At 47.4% G+C, this 21,440-nt stretch overlaps 1 protein-coding gene across 4 annotated transcripts in view; it reads left to right on the top strand.

Annotated features, from left to right (window-relative positions):
• Positions 1 to 18,799, top strand: part of LOC143826424 (serotriflin-like) — a 56,920-nt gene extending 38,121 nt beyond the window's left edge. For all 4 annotated transcript variants that reach the window (XM_077315227.1, XM_077315235.1, XM_077315219.1 and 1 more), the window contains 6 exons: positions 1,610 to 1,732; positions 4,374 to 4,464; positions 5,664 to 5,812; positions 14,826 to 14,920; positions 15,562 to 15,653; positions 18,543 to 18,799. In XM_077315227.1, coding sequence (XP_077171342.1) covers positions 1,610 to 1,732; positions 4,374 to 4,464; positions 5,664 to 5,812; positions 14,826 to 14,920; positions 15,562 to 15,653; positions 18,543 to 18,670 — 678 coding nt within the window. In that variant the 3' untranslated portion in view covers positions 18,671 to 18,799. The remainder of the gene's footprint in view (positions 1 to 1,609; positions 1,733 to 4,373; positions 4,465 to 5,663; positions 5,813 to 14,825; positions 14,921 to 15,561; positions 15,654 to 18,542) is intronic.
• The last annotated feature ends 2,641 nt before the right edge of the window (positions 18,800 to 21,440 follow it).

The following is a 21,440-nucleotide window of genomic DNA, read 5'->3' as shown; positions in this document are numbered from 1 at the left end:
TCACAAAAGGATCTTTGTGGCTAGAGACACACAACGTTTTGTCATCTTTATTGGTAGCCTGTGAAGGGCTCCCTTTGTTCTAGGCTGGATAGTAACTTATTCTAAATACCTGTTTGCAACACAGCCAGCCAGGGAAGCCTTAGTTTGCTCTTCTCTGTACCTATAATCAACTCGCTATTAAAAGATAATAGATCATTCAGCTGTTTGCTCCTCTCCCTCCCTGCAGAAGCTGATGCGAAGCAGGCAGAACTCCTGGATCCTGCTGGGGGCTACATACAGATATTGGGACTGCTTGTGAGGAGACAGGATGTAATCTTGCACTTTTGTGATTTTTGAAATGTTGTGTGTATTATAAAATTTTGTATAATTGTCTATGACTTTTTCACATAAGAACGGCCGCGAGTCAGTGGTTGCCGTGGCGAGGGGCGGGCAAAGGGACGCAAAGGCGTCTGCCCGGCTGGAGGCAGGACGTGCCGGCTGGCGCATCCCGATGACGAGGCAAGGGGTGGGCCTCGGGCGCTGTACTTAAGCGCCACGAGGCGGGGGATCTCGCCCCTTTGCCTCTGGAGGAGCCGGAGGACAGCCAGCCACCCACCCTCCCGCCCGGACATTTGCGTTTTTCGTCACAACTGCGGAAGAGGGGCACGAGGTGGAGTAGTTTGGCCAGGGAGCAGTTTGCGTACTGGGCCCTGGGGTTGGGGGTCTCAATAAGAGACCGGCTAACACCGAGTGCGGCCTTACCCGGCTGGGAAGGTCAGGGGCTCGGGGCCAGGAGGTAGGGGTGGCTGTATGCGGTGGACGCCCGACAACCATCAACCGCCTCCTCCCAGGGGAGGGCATCCAAGGGGCAAGGGAGCCTTCCTTCCGGCTGGGAGGAAGGAGGACCCAGGGTGCCCCTTGAGCCCAGGCCAGCAGCCGGACGGCTGCATGGGGATCACTCCTCACCTCGTGCCAAGCCAACCCCCGAGTCAGGGGGCAGTTAATAAAGTTGTGGCCTTTGTTACGCCAGGTACAGGTGTTGCGTCTTCATTGGCCGCTTACTGCACTGCCAGGCAACCCTTTGACAATCCACAGAGTGCATTGTATCTGAGAATAGTTTGTAGAGTTTGTATATCGGTAGTAAAACTGTTTGTATACTTTTTCAATTTGCATAATATTTTTTCTATTTGAGGTTTCTTTGTGCTCTGCTTATTTATCCTTTCCGAGTGGCAGAAAGCAAAACCAGAGGTTTAGATATCAGCGTGAAGTGCCTCCCAGGGGGTATTTCGCCCCTCCTTCCTGAGGCTGATTAAAGTTAATGCAATGGCTGGAGCAATAGGTTAGAACCTATGTTTTATTACACTCATTCTAAAGGAACCTCTGCTGATGTGATGTTTACACTTATTCCCTCTCCATAGCAAACCTCCTACAGACTTTGTTGTTTTTGTGGGTCTCTTGATCCTTAGGATCAAGATTTGATTGAATGCAGCAGTAACTTCTTCCTCTCCTCCTCCTCCCCTCCCTTCCTCCTCTAGCTGCTCCTTCTTTTTGCCCTTTTCTCCTCCTCCTCCTGCTCCTCCTCCTCCTAATGCACAGCGGATAAAAATCATGTATGTGGCTTTCTTGACAGAAACACCAGGCAGCTTTTAATGCGTTGTCAACTGCTTTGCCAGAGAGGCAAAAGGAAATTGTTGACAAGCACAATGACCTACGGAGAATAGTGGATCCAAGTGCTTCCAACATGGTGAAGATGGTAAGAATTTGCGCAACGTTTGATTGGTGTTGCAAGGGCTTCATGCCTCAACCTACCCCCAGGCCTGCAAGCAGAAACCCTGAGGCATGTTGGGACTGCTGGACTTGGTTTGGGCCTGAGTCCCTCCAAAAAAAGTGAGCTGCCGAGTAACAGAGTGTTTTGAAAGTATGCAGTTATTAGTCCCTTTTGTGGATGAGGCACAGATCCAGACTCACAGTGCTTTGAGTTTTAAAAGAGAGTAATCTTTACTGGAAAGAGTATTTACAAATATATATATATCATATTCACCTGCTTCACTCTCCTTACTGAAGCACAGTACAAAAGCTTAAAGATTAGTTACAAAAGCAGCAAATTGCAAGCCTTTATGGCTAGGCTGCAGGCAGGACTATATACCCGTAAATCAGCAGATGGAGAGAGCTGAGCCTAATGGAGGACGCTTGCTTACTTCAGCAAAACACATGGAGCTTCTCTTCCTGAAGAAAGAGGAAGTGGGCAGGAGCCCATCTTAAACAAAGGACTCCCCAGAGAATGTGCTCTGAGTTTTTTCACTGCAACCCCACTTCATGCCACTAGTGAGCTTAATAACAGTAGAAGACCCAGGTTCAAGTTCAGTAGCACCTTAGAACCCTACAATCTTCAGGGTGTTTGTGTGTGTCAGGGGGGGTTATAAGAAGGCACAATTTCTACTTGTATCTGATACTTTTATACTCAAATGCAGTGCAATCATGTTCTCCAACTTATGTGGCTCCCTCGATTGTAGATCTTCTTTAATGGAATAGCCACCAAAATTGGAGGAAGTCTCCTTAAACAGGAGAAAGGCTTCAAATATCAGTCCAAATATAAGTTGGGGTATAGATATTTTAGTAAGTGAACAAGTAAATGAATAGTTTTTGCTCACTGGAAGAGCAAGATATAGGATTCCCCCCGCCCCGAAGCAATTTAATAAAGATAAGTGTAAAGTTCTGCATCTGGGTCAGAAAAATGAAAAGCATGCCTATTGGATGGGGGATACGCTTCTAGGTAGCACTGTGGGGCTTTTCGCACACCTTCAAAATCGCACAATGGTTGCCAATTGAAAATGCTACTGATTTTCCATTATGCACAACGTCGTTGACAATCTGCCACACACCTGAAACCGATCCGCAAAAAGCGCTTCCTTGTAGCGCTTTCAGGGAAATCCCCAAAAGTGGATTCACCCTCCGGAAAGCGCTACACTCCTGCAACCAATCTGCAACACTAGCGGGAGAGTTCTGTGCGTTACCATTGTTGTGGTTTCTACAAAGTCCCTCCCCCTGGCTCTCTCCTCTAATCTTCCGGCGAAGCGATCGCCATTTTTTTTTCTCCGAGCGAGCGAAGTTCAACCCACCAGCAAGCCTGTTTAGAGGCTTCCCCGGCTTCAGTCCCTCCCCAGAGCTGTTTATTCACTAAGCACAAACAACAGACAAGCCCGTTTGCTGATGTATTTTCCCTTTATTTTTTACACTGTTTTCGGCCGAAAATCGGGCCCGTGAGGGGGGGGGGATTTTTTTTTCACTTGGGGGGAGCATGGCAACGATGAAACGACAGCTCAAACACACCTGCCAGCTGATGGGTCTCTCCGTTGCAACGAATCAACACATATGATAAATAAATATTCGTTGCAATGGGTGTGTGTGTTTTTTTTTTAAAAAACCTTTCTTAAAGGGAAAGGGGCTGTTTGGGAGCATGCTAACGGATGCCCATTGGCTGCTTGACGGCCTGGGGCGGGACGAGCTTGGCAATAGCGCTTCCTGTCTAGCGATTTTTGCTGAGACCGGAAGCTTGTGGGAATCGATAGAAACGCAACTGGATTCCACTACAAAGTCAGGTATGCATAATGACGAATTGCACTATTTTAAATGGCGATTTTTCGTTCAGCAAACAATTTGCTACAAGGATCCCGGTGCGGAAAGCCCCTGTGTGTGAACGAGACCTTGGAGTACTTGTGGATTGTAAACTAAACATGAGCAGGCAGTGTGATGCAGTGGTAAAAAAGGCAAATGCCATTTTGGGCTGTATCAACAGGGGTATCTCATCAAAATCACAAGATGTCATAGTCCCATTGTATACGGCAAAGGACGTAGATAAAATTGAAAGGGTACAGAGGAGAGCAACGAGGATGATCTGGGGCCAAGGGACCAAGCCCTATGAAGATAGGTTGAAGGACTTGGGAATGTTCAGCCTGGAGAACAGGAGGTTGAGAGGGGACATGATAGCCCTCTTTAAGTATTTGAAAGGTTGTCACTTGGAGGAGGGCAGGATGCTGTTTCTGTTGGCTGCAGAGGAGAGGACACGCAGTAATGGGTTTAAACTACAAGTACAAAGATATAGGCTAGATATCAGGAAAAGTTTTTCACAGTCAGAGTAGTTCAGCAGTGGAATAGGCTGCCTAAGGAGGTGGTGAGCTCCCCCTCACTGGAAGTCTTCAAGCAAAGGTTGGATACACTTTTCTTGGATGCTTTAGGATGCTTAGGGCTAGTCCTGCGTTGAGCAGGGGGTTGGACTAGATGGCCTGCATGGCCCCTTCCAACTCTGTGATTCTGTGATTCTATATTCTTCTTCATCAGTGTTTGTACCCAGTCATATAATAGCTCCACCTTTTTTTTTTCTTGGCTGTTGGAAGGAATGGAATGGGACAGCTGCAATGAATGCTAAAAGCTGGGCTGAAAAGTGTATTTATATGCACAGTGAAGAAAACCAAAGAACAATTGAAAGTAAGTTCAATATGCTGGAAATGGTTTATTCAAGTGAATGAAGTTTTCATCATGGCCATTTAGGAAAAATAGCATTTTACATGAATTCAGTGCTTTCCAACAAATGGGCAGAATTCCCTTATTGCAGAAGAGGCTCTTAGAGCAACCACGGCCCACCTGTCTTGATGGAGATTTCCCAGGCGTGTCCCTGCACTGTAGTGGGAGGAGGCTCCCCATGACCCTTGGGCCCTTTCCTGCTGTTGCTCAGCTAACTGAGGGGGGTGTCCCCAAGTGCTGACATCGCTCCACATGTACCTGGAAATGATGTCAACACACACACACACACACACATACAATGTTAACAACATACAGGTTTAGCACAACATTTTAATTTTTTGAAAAAAATGGTTAACTATTTATCAGGTGATATGGCCAAACTAGGTTTGATTTCCCCTCTCTTCCTCCTCCACATGAAGCCTGCTGGGTGACCTTGGGCTAGTCCGAGTTCTCTCAGAGCTCTGTTAGCCCCACTCTTCTTGCAAAGTGTCTATTGGGGCGAGAGGAAAGGAAGGTGATTATCAACCACTTCGATGTTCCTTAAGACAGAGGAAAGTGCGGTATAAAAAATACTCTTCTTCTCCTTTAACCTTTTTGTCTGTAACAGGTGAGGACCCCTTAGCCGTAATATAGCCAGAAGAAAAAAGTCTCAAGCTGGCCATGATGAAATGATTTATTCCAATGAAAACAATATTCAAAACTATTTCAAATTGGATTCCTAGGTATAGTTCGTTTTCGGTTTCTTCATCAGTGATATTTGTATTTAGAGTAACACTGATGAAGATAAAAAATGGACCTAGGAATCAGTTTTGAAATTGTTTTGAACATTGTTTTCATTGGATTCCTAGGTATAGGCCATTTTCGGTTTCTTTATCAGTGATATTTGTATTTAGAATATCACGGATGAAATTGTTTTGAACATTATTTTCACTGGAATAAATCATTTCACCATCGCCGACTTGAAACTTTTTTCTTCTGCCTTTTTGTCTGTGGCAGGCCCTCGAAGGCTCTCAGATGTATGAGTCTTGCAGTCACAGATCTAAAGAGATTTTAAAAAATTGATCATGCATTCTGTCATCTTACACCACAGACCATGAAGATGTGAATGGTCTCAAGTACTTTTATTTTTGGCATTTCTACTATTTGTTCTTTCTGTCTTTCAGACAATGTAGTTTGTGGTGAAAATCTCTTTTATTCAAGTGTTCCTAAATTATGGTCAGCAGCAATCCAAGCCTGGTTTGATGAGAAGGCTGATTACACATATGGGGTGGGACCCAAGACGGAGAATGCAGTCATTGGACATTACACACAGGTATGAATACAAGATTTTCCTAAGGAATTTTCAGCTCTGCTACATAGTGAGTTTTCAAATAAAAATGGCTTTAAAAGTTAGCTAGAATACCTATTTAAAAAATCCGTGTTTAAGCTCCCATGATTTACTTACTTTATTTAGAACATCCATTAGCTCCTACAGTGCTTAAGAAGGCTTACAAACTCAGATAAAATAAAAGGTAAAGGTAAAGGTATCCCCCCTTGTGCAAGCACCGAGTCATGTCTGACCCTTGGGGTGACGCCCTCCAGCGTTTTCATGGCAGACTCAATACGGGGTGGTTTGCCAGTGCCTTCCCCAGTCATGACCGTTTACCCCCCAGCAAGCTGGGTACTCATTTTACCGACCTCGGAAGGATGGAAGGCTGAGTCAACCTTGAGCCGGCTGCTGGGATTGAACCCCCAGCCTCATGGGCAAAGCTTTCAGACGGCTGCCTTACCACTCTGCGCCACAAGAGGCTCTCAGATAAAATAAATGAGCTAAAATACATAGAACCATGTTTAAAAATTTCCAAAAGATGGAGAACCTCCTGAGGAAGCCTATTCCACTGAGAAACCGCTCTAACTGTCAGGAACTTCTTCTGGATGTTTAGATGGAATTTCTTTTGAATTAATTTCATTGCATTGGTTCTAGTCCATCCCTCTGGGGCAAGAGAGAACAACTCTGCTCCATCCTCTATATGGCAGCCTTTTAAAAACTTGAAGATGGTTATCAGATCAACTGAAAACCAACATTTAAAACCACAGTTTGGGACTGCTACTAAACTAAATTCAATCCTACAGAAAATCTGTCTCAAGGATTGAAAGCGAGGGGCAAGGTGCACCTCCCCAGGAAGGTTTTTTTGTAACTGTAGGGCTAACCCTGAGAAGGCCCTGTCTTTCATGTACCCACCGAATGAGATTCTTTGATTGTTGGGACATGCAGGAGATCCTCCCTAAGGATGGACACAAGCCTGATGTTCTCTAACACATGAACACTGAATGGCTTCACTAAAACGATTTTGTGTTATCTGGTATCAACTGCTATGATATTGCTGGCATTGCAATGGCCTTTGGCTGTAAACAATAAAGTCTATAATGCACACGTACACTAAAATGATTTAATCAGCACTGAGTAAATTTGGACTCTGTTATTTCAACAAAAAGCTATTGAATTTCAAGGCTTGAGGAAGCTGAGCAAGAGGGAACTGATCCTAGCCAGCATGCTATAGCATGAGTACATGGACTTCACTTCTTCCGATGTCTGGATGATCCAGTTTAAGTGGAAGGACTGTGTTCTTCCATGACAATCCGTATATATTCTTGTTGCATTTCTATGCCTGTTGACCTGCCTTTAAATATATTACATAGCTGCCTATTGTGTATTACTGTGTGCTAGAATATTACTCTGCTTTGTGCTGCTACACAGGTTAGCCTTGACTTTTGGGGGGGTTTCGTTTGCCTACTAGAACCAAAGTAGCCAAGTTGCTGGGGTTGGTAAGGGTGACCACTTGCCCCCTTGATCACTGCCTGTCTTGGTGACTCAAAACAAGGGACCAGAAGACAGGAGCTCCCCTGGGAGAGACAGTCAACCTTTCCCTGTCCACAGGGGAATCCCCAGGAGTGCTGAAGGAGGCAGTGACCCATCCCTTGCTGACCATCGCTGAACCACAGGGCCCACCAGCTACTGCCCGGTCTTGCATCTGGCATTTCTCAGAAAGGTAGTTGAAAGGGCTGCAGTGCACCAGCTCTTGGATTTCTTGGATGAAGCCTTGGCACTCAATCCATAGCAGTCAGGGTTCTCTCCTGGCCATCGGGTGGAGACGGTGTTGGTCACCTTGGTGGATAATTTCCAGCACCAGCTGGATTGGAGCAGGTCGGAGATACTTGTGCTACTTGATTTGTTGGCCAAATTTGACATGGTCGACTATGAGGTACTTCCCGGAGATGGAGGACAGCCTTGTGATTGCTGTGTTTGTTTTTCTGGGACCGGACACAGAGGGTGGCTGTGGAAGAATCTCTGTCGTGCCCCTATGGACCCCCTTGTGGGGTACCATAGGGCAGTGGTCCCCAACCTTTTTATCACTGGGGACCGGTCAACGCTTGACAATTCTACTGAGGCCCGGGGGGGGGGTCTTTTGCCAAGGGACATCGCCGCTGCCAGAGCCCCTGCTCCACTTGCATATGCAGATGACACCCAGCTCTAGCTCCTTATGGACGGCCACCCGGACCCCCCCCCCCCCCCACAGATACATTTGCCACTTGTTTGGAATCTATTGCTGGATGCTTAGGGCAATACTGTCTGAAAATCAATTCCTCCAAGAAGGAGGTCCTGAGGCTGAGCAGGAAAGGTACAGGACAGGAAGTGTATCTTCCCACCTTTGCAGGGGCACAACCTAACTTCTCACCCACAGCAAGGAACTTGGGAGTGATTCTGGACGTCTCCCTTAGAATGAATCATAGAATCACAGAATCCTAGAGTTGGAAGGGGCCATACAGGCCATCTAGTCCAACCCCCTGCTCAACGCAGGATCAGCCCAAAGCATCCTAAAGCATCCAAGAAAAGTGTGTATCCAACCTTTGCTTGAAGACTGCCAGTGAGGGGGAGCTCCCCACCTCCTTAGGCAGCCCATCCCACTGCTGAACTAGACTCCTAGAATCCTAGAGTTGGAAGGGGCCATACAGGCCATCTAGTCCAACCCCCTGCTCAATGCAGGATCAGCCCAAAGCATCCTAAAGCATCCAAGAAAAGTGTGTATCCAACCTTTGCTTGAAGACTGCCAGTGAGGGGGAGCTCCCCACCTCCTTAGGCAGCCCATCCCACTGCTGAACGAGACTCCTAGAATCCTAGAGTTGGAAGGGGCCATACAGGCCATCTAGTCCAACCCCCTGCTCAACGCAGGATCAGCCCAAAGCATCCTAAAGCATCCAAGAAAAGTGTGTATCCAACCTTTGCTTGAAGACTGCCAGTGAGGGGGAGCTCCCCACCTCCTTAGGCAGCCCATCCCAGTGCTGAACTAGACTCCTAGAATCCTAGAGTTGGAAGGGGCCATACAGGCCATCTAGTCCAACCCCCTGCTCAACGCAGGATCAGCCCAAAGCATCCAAGAAAAGTGTGTATCCAACCTTTGCTTGAAGACTGCCAGTGAGGGGGAGCTCCCCACCTCCTTAGGCAGCCCATCCCACTGCTGAACTAGACTCCTAGAATCCTAGAGTTGGAAGGGGCCATACAGGCCATCTAGTCCAACCCCCTGCTCAACGCAGGATCAGCCCAAAGCATCCTAAAGCATCCAAGAAAAGTGTGTATCCAACCTTTGCTTGAAGACTGCCAGTGAGGGGGAGCTCCCCACCTCCTTAGGCAGCCCATCCCACTGCTGAACTAGACTCCTAGAATCCTAGAGTTGGAAGGGCCCATACAGGCCATCTAGTCCAACCCCCTGCTCTACGCAGGATCAGCCCTAAGCATCCTAAAGCATCCAAGAAAAGTGTGTATCCAACCTTTGCTTGAAGACTTCCAGTGAGGGGGAGCTCACCACCTCCTTAGGCAGCCCATCCCACTGCTGAACTAGACTCCTAGAATCCTAGAGTTGGAAGGGGCCATACAGGCCATCTAGTCCAACCCCCTGCTCTACGCAGGATCAGCCCTGAGCATCCTAAAGCATCCAAGAAAAGTGTGTATCCAACCTTTGCTTGAAGACTGCCAGTGAGGGGGAGCTCCCCACCTCCTTAGGCAGCCCATCCCACTGCTGAACTAGACTCCTAGAATCCTAGAGTTGGAAGGGGCCATACAGGCCATCTAGTCCAACCCCCTGCTCTACGCAGGATCAGCCCTAAGCATCCTAAAGCATCCAAGAAAAGTGTGTATCCAACCTTTGCTTGAAGACTGCCAGTGAGGGGGAGCTCCCCACCTCCTTAGGCAGCCCATCCCACTGCTGAACTAGACTCCTAGAATCCTAGAGTTGGAAGGGGCCATACAGGCCATCTAGTCCAACCCCCTGCTCAACGCAGGATCAGCCCAAAGCATCCTAAAGCATCCAAGAAAAGTGTGTATCCAACCTTTGCTTGAAGACTGCCAGTGAGGGGGAGCTCCCCACCTCCTTAGGCAGCCCATCCCACTGCTGAACTAGACTCCTAGAATCCTAGAGTTGGAAGGGCCCATACAGGCCATCTAGTCCAACCCCCTGCTCTACGCAGGATCAGCCCTGAGCATCCTAAAGCATCCAAGAAAAGTGTGTATCCAACCTTTGCTTGAAGACTGCCAGTGAGGGGGAGCTCCCCACCTCCTTAGGCAGCCCATCCCACTGCTGAACTAGACTCCTAGAATCCTAGAGTTGGAAGGTGCCATACAGGCCATCTAGTCCAACCCCCTGCTCAACACAGGATCAGCCCAAAGCATCCTAAAGCATCCAAGAAAAGTGTGTATCCAACCTTTGCTTGAAGACTGCCAGTGAGGGGGAGCTCCCCACCTCCTTAGGCAGCCCATCCCACTGCTGAACTAGACTCCTAGAATCCTAGAGTTGGAAGGGGCCATACAGGCCATCTAGTCCAACCCCCTGCTCTACGCAGGATCAGCCCTGAGCATCCTAAAGCATCCAAGAAAAGTGTGTATCCAACCTTTGCTTGAAGACTGCCAGTGAGGGGGAGCTCCCCACCTCCTTAGGCAGCCCATCCCACTGCTGAACTAGACTCCTAGAATCCTAGAGTTGGAAGGGGCCATACAGGCCATCTAGTCCAACCCCCTGCTCTACGCAGGATCAGCCCTAAGCATCCTAAAGCATCCAAGAAAAGTGTGTATCCAACCTTTGCTTGAAGACTTCCAGTGAGGGGGAGCTCACCACCTCCTTAGGCAGCCCATCCCACTGCTGAACTAGACTCCTAGAATCCTAGAGTTGGAAGGGGCCATACAGGCCATCTAGTCCAACCCCCTGCTCTACGCAGGATCAGCCCAGAGCATCCTAAAGCATCCAAGAAAAGTGTGTATCCAACCTTTGCTTGAAGACTGCCAGTGAGGGGGAGCTCCCCACCTCCTTAGGCAGCCCATCCCACTGCTGAACTAGACTCCTAGAATCCTAGAGTTGGAAGGGGCCATACAGGCCATCTAGTCCAACCCCCTGCTCTACGCAGGATCAGCCCTGAGCATCCTAAAGCATCCAAGAAAAGTGTGTATCCAACCTTTGCTTGAAGACTGCCAGTGAGGGGGAGCTCCCCACCTCCTTAGGCAGCCCATCCCACTGCTGAACTAGACTCCTAGAGTTGGAAGGGGCCATACAGGCCATCTAGTCCAACCCCCTGCTCAACGCAGGATCAGCCCTAAGCATCCTAAAGCATCCAAGAAAAGTGTGTATCCAACCTCTGCTTGAAGACTGCCAGTGAGGCAAAGGTCATAGGGGTAATGCATGGCATTTCATCATCATTTCCATACCTGCCCCCAGACTGTCCTGCCACAGTGATCCATGCGACAGTCACCACTAGACTAGATTTCTGTAACTCGCTCTATGTCCTTGTCCTTGACCCAGAAACCCCATCCGGCGCAGAATGCAGCTACTAGGATCCTCACTGGTTAACCTTGGAGGACACATATCCAGCCAGTGCTGGTTCCCAGTTTTGGCCTGGATCAGGTTCCAAGTCTTGGTTCTGACCTTTATGGCCATTCGCGGCTTGGCCCCAACCTATTCGAGGGACCCCTTGTCTGCTTATGCCCCCTGCAGGGCCCTTTGCTCTGTAGGTGCCAATCTGTTAGTGGCTCCTAGCCCCTGGGAAATAACCTGGCCTCAACCTGGGCCAGGACCTTTTCGATTCTGGCCCTGACTTGGTAGAATGAGCTCCCAGGAGAGCTGAGGACTCTGACGGAACTGGCAAAGTTCCACAGGGACTGCAAAATGAAGCTATTCTGACAGGTCTAAGGTTGAGGCCAGATCAGTAGGAGCGATGGGCCCCTTCCTCAGGCTGTGCCGTACAACCTTTAGTGCACCGCTTGTTAGATGATTGTGGGGGTTAGGAGGGACCTGGCCATCTTGGTACCCCGGGAATTATACTGGTTGGGGGGATTTATGGGATTTTATGGATTTTATATTTTATGTAAACCGCCTTGAGTTTTTGGAGGAAGGCGGGCTAATAATTTTATAGTGTTCTTCCCTCCAAATGAAAGGGCCAGCCTGCCATTGAATCTTCCCTGGAAGCCCCAGGGTCACATGTTCTTGATAGCTGGCCCCTTCCAACAATCTAGCAGCCATGTTCTGCACTAGCTGCAGCTTCTGAACAGTCTTCAAGAGTAGCCCCAAGTAAAACATACTGTGATAGTCCAGACTGGATGTAACTAAGTCATGGACTATTATGTCTAGATCTGACTGACCTACGAATGGATGCAGTTGATGCCCTGGACAAATACTCTGAGCCACAAAAGCCACCTGGTTTTTGAAGGTGATCGCTGTGTTATGTAATACTCCCAAACTGTGAACCTAACTTTTCAAGGGAAGTATAATCCCATTCAAGACAGCAGAGACCTCAAATCCTGGGCCTGACTTTCTGTTGAACAGGAGAAACTCTTGTCTTGTCAAGATTAAGTTTCAGCTTTTTCACCCTCATCCACCCCATTACTGACTCCAAGCGCTGGTTCAGAAAATAGCAACAGTATCCTTGGATAGGTGGGGAAGAAAGGCAGAGCTGGCTGTCATCTGCATATGGGTGACATTGCAATCCCCCCCTCCTGCTGACCTCTCCTAGTAGCTTCATGTATATAAGAAATAGCCATCTGACGGAGAGGCTGATTCTGTGAAGGCTCAAGGGGGTGGCAGGTGACAGGGGATGAGCGATAGGGTTGTGAGTGTCCTCCATAGTGCAGGGGGTTGGACTAGATGACCCATGAGGTCCCTTCCAACTCTATTATTCTATGATTCTATGAAATAGCATGGGGGATAAGATCCAGTCCTGTGGAACCCCCCAGGTCAGCAGTGAGTCTGTCCTTCTCAATAGCTCTCAAACTACTGTAACATGATTCCTTCTCAATCCCAGTGCCATGAGGTGGCTCAGTAGGGTCCTGTGGTTGATAGTATCAGCTATTAAGAAATCCAGCAGAACTAACAGGGTCATATGTATGTTTTTATGTCCAGAGGGTTTTGATGGGGTTTTAAAGGGTTTTTTATGGACTGATTGTAACCCGCCAGAAGCCGGTTCGGGGAGAGGCGGGTAATAAGCTAAACAAACAAACAAACAAACAAACAAACAAATAAATAAATAAATAAATAAATAAATAACCCCCCTAACTTGTACTCAGTAGAGGTCATCAACCAAGGCAACCAATCCCCAGACTAAACCCAGACTGAAACAGTGTCACAAACCTGGGGTACGTTTCCAAAGGATACAAAATTTCGTGAGAAAAGCAGAAAAGCTGCTGATTAAAGTCCACAGAGAATACTAACAGGCCACTACATGGTAGGTAGGCATTGCTAAGAACGAGGGACTAAGACAAATCCAGGGTTCATATATAAACAATCTCCCTTCCCCATTAACACACAAATTGTGTGCCCACAGAAACCAGGCTCTTATCTTCGAAGTAAAATCAGAAGAGAGCTTTAGCACCCAGGTGCCAGTGAACTGTTAAGGCTATTTAGCCTTCAGACAAAACACAGCAATGGATGCAGGTAACACCACAAAGGACAGAGCGGCAGAATGACCTGGAGACAAATTGGTAAGAGCGGGGAATGATGCTGAGAGCCCCCAGCAAACCAAAGTCCCCAGAAGGAGCAGGGATTTAGCCTGACTGAGACAGGCTTAGAGATGTGAGGGGGCTACATCACAAATGGATCCAGAAAACCAAACTCTTCCAAACGCCCCTGGAGCTAAGAAGCAACCACCTTGCTCTGGCATCTTGCCTAAGAATAGAACCCTGGATGTCCTTCAACACAGGAGGGCTTAGGGAGGTTTTTTTAAAAAAACAGGTTTACTCTCTGCCTCCCTCAACAAAGGCACTACAACCTCCCTCCTCCAGGCATTTGCTATTCTCCTTACCCACTCAGTCAGCCTTCCTCTGGCAGCTTTATGAGACAGGAAGGGCAAAGGTCAAGAACTCAGGTGGTGGCTCTCACCTCTCCAAGGATCTTGTCAGCCTCCCCGAGTGGAAAGGTTATCAGTATAAATTGGACAAGCAGGTATATTTGTTAAGGTTAGATCGTTGGACAAGCAGGGCTGTAATGAGAGAAACCGTAGTCTAATCTAGAGGTCCTCAAAGTCTGCCCCACTCTGGAGATGGTGGAAGAATCCAGGGGAGTAGTAGGAATTTGAGGGCAGTAGTGAGGTGGTGAGGAATTTTGAGCGGTAGGGAGGCTGTAGTCTGACTCTTCCTGCTGTGGCTGCCCTTTCCTAGTGAGAGACGTTCCAAGGTGATTTGCCATGGCCTGCCTCGGGGTAGTAGCAACCCCGGACTTCCTTGGTGGCCTCACAGCCCAGTGCTGACCAGGGACAACCCTGCTTAGCTTCCTGAAGACAATGACAGCTCCAGAAGGTGGGCTGGATGAGATCATGTTCCTGCCCCTCCTCCTTCCCCTCCTCAGAGGGGAGGAGGCCCCACCCCAGACCTCCAGGAATTTCTTAACCTAGAGTTGGTAACCCTTCCCCAAAAGTCTCCATTGGGAGGCTGGAAAAGCCTTCTCCTGCTTGCTCCTGGCCAGGGGATTTTCCCACGACTTGCCTCTCTCTCTCTCTCTCTCTCTCTCTCTCTCTCTCTCTCTCTCTCTCTCTCTCTGTTTTTCTCCCCAAATGTCTTTTACAAATGATTTTTACAAAGGACTTACATATTTTTTCCAAGCTAAAATACGGCCGCTGTATGACAACTAAAAGAACTGTAGGCAATACAGCGTATTTGCAGTTTGCAGTAGACCTAACCCCCCGAAAGAGGTGTATGTTCGTATGCATGTGTGTGTGTGGGGAGGGTACTAGGGCTGTGGCTGGGAGCCAAGGGGGCAGCAGCCCCCAGAAATTTAGGAACCATTGATCTAATTGATTTATTTTCTTCCTTGCAGCTGGTTTGGTACAAATCCTTCCAGATTGGCTGTGCTGCTGCTAATTGTTCACATGCAATATACAAATATTTCTACGTTTGCCATTACTGCCCTGCGTACGTATAACAACCAAGTTCATTCTCTGCCCCATTTCCTTATCAATGCACCTCAAAAACCCCTTACACTAAACCTGCCATATTAGAATTCTTGTCCAAAGACACATGGAACAATGAAAACTGCTGGGGGGGGGGGGACATTCACTTTTATATTTCTTAGATTGCTAGGGTGCCTTTCCCATTTATTGGGGCTCCTAAGGTGGTTCACAGTACCAAAAGAAGCCTATGAACAAAGCCAAGTCTAGAATACAATCCACAGTGGCTGCATCGGATGCACGGCAAGAGAAACTGGACCCGGTTGCCCTGATGGCTGTTGACGTTTATGGTTTTGTTCCACTTTTCTCCAATCATGGAAAACTGGGCAGCACTGAGTTGCTTACAGGAGCATTTGCACCCAAGCACTTGAGGGATCCAGATTTGCTTAGAATTCAGGGGTGGGAAAATTGTGGCCCTCCAGCTGTCCATGGACTACAGTTCCCATGAGTGTCTTCAGGGCTTCACCCCTGAATTGATGGTACACTCCACCAGCCCCTGAATCCAGAGCTTCTGTATTGACAGCTTCAAAAAATGCGGCTTCTTGTGTGAGTTTTGGCAGGACCTGCGATGCATTAATGGAGAGTGATGCCTTTTTCTCCTTTCAGGGGAAACGTCGAGGGAGAGAACATTTATAAACCTTACAAAGTAGGAGAGCCATGTGGAGACTGCCCTGATGACTGTGAAGAGAGCTTGTGCAGTAAGTACAGGGCAGACAGTGCTTCTTGATGGGCGCTCCCTCAATATTATTATTATTATTATTATTATTATTATTATTATTATTATTATTATTATTATTATTATTATTATTATTGAATTTATTTCCCGCCACTCCCTTGCGGCTCGTGGCGGGTTACAACAGTATAAAACCCCATAAAATACATTAAAACCAATTAACATGTCAATAGTTAATGACTACCTGGCAAGAGCGGCTAATCAACTACCCATTCCCCCCCTAGCAAGTGGAGAGGGGATACTGATGGTACTCGTGTCTAATCCCAATCCTCAGGTCCCGGAATAGGACACATTCAAGTTGTTTTGCTTGAACGACAAATGGTCGGAAGGCACAATCAGACACGCTATTTGGAAAAGTGCTAGAACAGCCTTTCTCCACCTTTTTACCCTTGAGAAACCCCTGAAACATTTTCCGGGCTCCGAGAAACCCCAGAAGTGGCACGATGGTACAGCATATAGTTGAGAAGCATCGATGTGAACATGCTCACCTGGGGTCCTTCCTGCTCTTTCCTGGCCCAGCATTGGGGGGGGGGGGGTAGGCAGGACCATATATGGCAGGGGCAGCCAAACTGTGGCTCTCCAGACGTCCATGGACTACAATTCCCATGAGCCCCTGCCAGAATTGTAGCCCATGGACACGTGGAGAGCCACAGTTTGGCCATCCCTGATATATGCTCATATCACCCAACAAATGTTGAACAATTTAAAAAAATATTAAAAATTAATCAACTCTATTCAGGAAACCCTTCCAGGGCCATCAAGGAACCCCGGGGTGTCATGAAACCCTGGTTGAAAAAGCCTGCAGTAGAGAGACACCTGGCTGCATAACAGGGGTGCCAGGTAGGGTTGTGTGTCTCGACGGCCAAAGCTGCCATTCCAGCCCGAAGCGGCCAGCGCCGTGTTGCGGGGGAGAGGGGCAAAGCCAGTGACGCCCCTCCCCCTGTGCTGCAGGCTGCTTTGGGCTCGAACGGCTGCTTTGGCCGCGGAAGCTCACAACACTAGTGCCAGCCTCCAGGTAGGACAGGGAGATCCCCCATAGGTATTATGGCTCATCTCCCGACTGCTTTGGAGGGTAGAGTCTGTGGCATTGATGTCCCTGTCCTCTCCAGCTCTACCCCTACATCTCCAGGAGTTTCCCATCCTGATGGATTAATTAATTAATACGATCACAGGCCACGATATAAAAATTAGACATAATAAAACATGTTGGCAGGTTCCAACTTGAATCTGGCAGCACTACCCCCCACCCCCCCCCAATTGAACTTCACCGTGAATGAGATCCCTTTAAAGTGGTTTGGACATCAGCAGAAGCTTGTAGTGGCTTCTGCATCACTCTTTTGGGCAGCAACTCATAAGACAAGGATGGGATTGCCAATTGTTGATGATGCAGAGGTTTCCCCCTACCCATTTCCTCTGTTTTGTACCTCTCTCTCTCTCTGTGCCTATCACCAGTTATACGTTGTAGCAGATCAATGCAATAAAATCAGTGCAGATCAATGCAAAAAAATAAAAATTTTACAGAACATTGATTAATTTTTTTGCTAGTTGATCATCATTGTTGAGGTGGAAGAGGGCGACGGGTGGATTTGTTTCTCAGGGAAGGAGCTGAGCCTTTCCAAGGCAAACTACTCCCCCCCCACCCCCCAAGTGTTTGTATATTTGGTGGCCCAGAGTCGCCTTGAAGCCTTTAAGTAGAAAGGAAGAACCAAAATGAAAACTCCAGAAGCCTATTGCCCAGTTTGCTTAGGTAGGCTGCACTCTCCTCTTGTATTGAGTGACACCACCAAGGCCTGGAGATCGCCTTCTGTTTCTCCTATTTGATGCGCTAACTCAGGATGCCCCTCATCACATCTTGAGAAGATGTTCAGGCGGAGGGCTCCCTTTTAATTTCCACTGGACAAGGACCAAGGAGCTGCTTTGCTGGCTTAGGTCCAGGGTCCCTATCCTCTAGAATCCTGCTTCATCCAGTCTGTCTCCCCTAAGCCGGGCATGATGGGAATATCTCTCATTGGTTGCTCGTCCCAGGTCTGCATTGATTGCGTGATGCCCCTTTCCTACCCCCTGCACAGTGCCCACCCTCTTCTCAGACCTCTCTTTCTCACACACACAGAGTCAGGGGTTACATGTAGGTCGGGCCGTCATGCTTGCACCCATCTTGTCTCTTTTAACATCTCTAGAGAGCCAAGATCATTATACTTCTCAGATCCCTTCTCCTTCACAGAGACGTCAGCGGACAAGGTAGCCCAGCCCCTCCCTTTAATAACAGGCACTCAGACAGGTTGAGGGTTTGCTGTTCCGTTTACGTGCTGCGAACACTTATTCGTATCCTATTTTATATAAAACAGATCTATATAAAACTGATAGTAATTTGCATGTGTAATTCTTGAGACACAAAGTCCACAGGGTTAAACAAACAAGGAGTTAACTTTTACTGATGGTTTGTACCAGGGGTAGTCAAACTGCGGCCCTCCAGATGTCCATGGACTACAATTCCCAGGAGCCCCTGCCAGCATTCGCTGGCAGGGGCTCCTGGGAATTGTAGTCCATGGACATCTGGAGGGCCGCAGTTTGACTACCCCTGGTTTGTACTTAACACTGAAGACAATAAGGTTGATATCTACAAATGGACTCTTTTCGGTCAGTACTAAGCATCTGTTCTCCATAGTCTCACTCAGCTGGACACTCTTTTCTCTTTCAACTCCCCCATTGCTGACTCCCCATTGCTTTTTTCCAACGTTCCATCAAATATCATTGGTCGCTTTTAGGGAGAGGCAGAACCTACCCTGTCCGTCACGGCCTTCAGCCCAGCGGAGGATGGCTGTTGCTAATCACCTGCTATTCCCTTTCCTTGCAGCCAATCCTTGCAGACAGGAAGACGAGGTCTCCAATTGTGTCCAGCTAAAGAAAACCCATACGTGTCAGCACCCATTAGTCAGGGGATACTGTCCCGGACACTGTCAATGCACCACAGAAATACAATGATTACCTTTAAAGAAAGATCCTTGACCTCGGTAAAAGAGGAAGAGCCCAGCTTTACAAAAAAGGCAAATGGATATAAATTGTTATTTATCAAATAAATGTAATGCTACCTGAAAATTAAACATTGAGACTATGCACTGTAAGCTGTTATCTTTTCTCTCCGTTCTTCATAGTTAATAACAATAGCTTATTTCTAGGAAGTTAGAAACTTTCCTCCAGGCCTTGGGGGAGAGCAAGGGAGGGAGAGCAGGAGAGACAGTGCCGGGGCCAGGTTGGACAGGGCTACGGTGGGCATGAGGGCATCCTCCTCCTACCCCGCAGCTGATCCTGCTCACCATCATGGAGAGAGTTCTCCTTTCCCTGCTGTGGATCAGGGCACTCAGCATGTGCTGAAACGTCCCCAAGGTCGGTGTACCTCCTCAAGGAGCTGTGTCCATCTGCAAGAGACTGGCTGAGAGTCACTGTCACTACCCAAGCATGCCTGCTGTGCTGCCAGCTTCCATGCCCTTCTGTTGGTGAGCCATCAGCCTGGTATGTGTTGTGCCCCGAATGTCCAAAATGGCCTCAGTCAGTTCGAATGGGTCTTTGAAAGTATTTGTACATGCAAGTTTTCAAGGTTAAGCACCTTGTTTCAGGATCAAAAGAGGAGTGGTATCTTTTAATAGCTAATGAACAAAGCAGCCATTGATGTGACAGAAAAGGAATTCTATAGTATTATGGTCAACATCCAGCATTGATTGCATTGAGTCATTCACTAGTCATTAAGTTTCTTCAAGCCACAATGAACTCTGCTTCCCAGAAATAAGACCCCTTTTATTATCAGCAGGGTTGCCTCTATGGCTCCTTCCCCTCCCCCTCTTCCCCCTCCCCCTCTTTCTTATAAACTAGTCCTCCTGCAAGTTCTTCTCATGTCTGACAAGGTGCAGGATTCCAGGTAGGGCTGCCAGCACCGAGTTGATAAAACAATAAATATGCTCTGATTTGTCTCCAAATCCACTTATCCAGCCACATCTGGACTGATTGTCGGGGTATTAACATCCATTAACAGAAAAAGCTGAGTGTCACCCACATTCTGATGTATACCAAGCCCAAAACTCCAGATCAGCTGGGCAAGGTGGGTGCATATAGAAACTGAACAGCATCGGGGACGGAATTGCTCCCTGTGGGAGATCTGCAGTTCAGAGCTCTATCTTTTGCTGTGTTAAATGGGAGATTAAAAACAAATAACAGTAATTCCATTTTCAGTTAGGCTTTGTCCTTTTTAACAATGCTGCACAGAATCACAGTCAGCTAGTAACCTTTTATTGGCATAAAATATGTATAAAACATATAGAAATAGGGCTTACAATTTCAACGAAATAATAAAATAGGCCATGGGGTTACATAACCAAACAGATCTTAAAATGATTAAACTATACAAGATAAAATACAAAATAGGCAGCATATTATAAAAGCATCTTAGTTAAAACTCTGGCAACTAAAATGGTTACCTCTGGGTCTTTGTCAGAGAGCAGAAATTGCAAGGTCATAGATTTACTTACAGAAGGCTTGTTTCCCAGCAAGGCAACAAAGCTGTCATCCCGACACTGCTCATATAAGGGGCAATCTAACAAAATGTGTGGGACAGAGTCAGGGCAGCCAGAACCACACGGACAGAGTCTTGCATGGTATGGGATATGGTGGAATCTTCCCTCTAAGACCTTGGAGGGGAAAGCATTCATTCGTGCGAGGAGAAAAGCTCTTCTCAGGGGTGGGACATCAAGAAGATGCAAATATGTAGGCATAATATTTCTCTCCATAGTGATGCCAAAGAATGCTGGTGAGCAGACTCGAGGCTGGGTAGGTATGAGTTCCTGCTGCTCATGGTCTAATAATCTCTGTTTAATAATCTGGAAGATAGATTTTTCTTCCAGAGGTAGAAGGGAGTTCAGATCGACGCCAATGGAGACTAATTTTTGTTCAATAGCCTGGAACCAAAATTTAAGAGGGTCACTTTTTATACAATTTAAAAGGCTGCCAGTTTCTACTCTAAAAAACAGTCTGACCCAAAATTTAAATGTAGCTATCCAGGCCCTCGTCTCTACCTTAATTTGGCCAAATTCTGCGCAAATGGCATGATAGGAGACACAGTTGGGAGACCCTGCAATTTGCCTATAGAAAGCAGATTGAACACCCTCAACAGATTTATTAAAAACAGGAACCCCTGAGGGGCATCCAAGCAGGAGCTGGGACGTTGATCTTTTTTGGTCTTAAAGGTGCAGCTGGACTCAATTTTTGTTTTGAGCCTTAGGAAGCCTTGTTGTCTATTAAGTGATGCAGAAGCGTCCTCTGGTGGCCAAGTTCTAGATTGCGTCAAAATATCCAAGAACTCTGAGCTGCCCTAATCCTTAGCAATGAACGCGGAACGCGGAATATTCTGCATCTCTTATTGGTTTGCAGAGACAGTATTGTGTAGTAGTTAAAGGATCAGGCAGAACCGGGTTCACTCTCCATGAAGCTTGCGGGGTGACCTTGGACCAGCCACTATACCTCAGCACAGCCTGACTCATGCGGTTGTCGTGAAGATAAAACAGAGAAGGGTGAGAATGATGCAAAACTTGCAGAGCTCCCTGCTGTGTTGGCCTCACTCACTGCTGCAAACTGAGAGAAGGTTTGCACTCTAAAGATTTGACCCCCCACCTAAATCCGAAGCATTTTGGGGCTGCAAAAATAAAATGTTTTTAATGGTATTTATATATTATTTAAAAATTTTATCAATTGTTGAAAGGTTGGG

Source organism: Paroedura picta, chromosome 1 (assembly GCF_049243985.1).
Source record: "Paroedura picta isolate Pp20150507F chromosome 1, Ppicta_v3.0, whole genome shotgun sequence".
Classification (NCBI taxonomy): domain Eukaryota; kingdom Metazoa; phylum Chordata; class Lepidosauria; order Squamata; family Gekkonidae; genus Paroedura; species Paroedura picta.
Note: the sequence above shows the minus strand (reverse complement) of the source record. Positions and strands in the feature narration are given on the sequence as shown.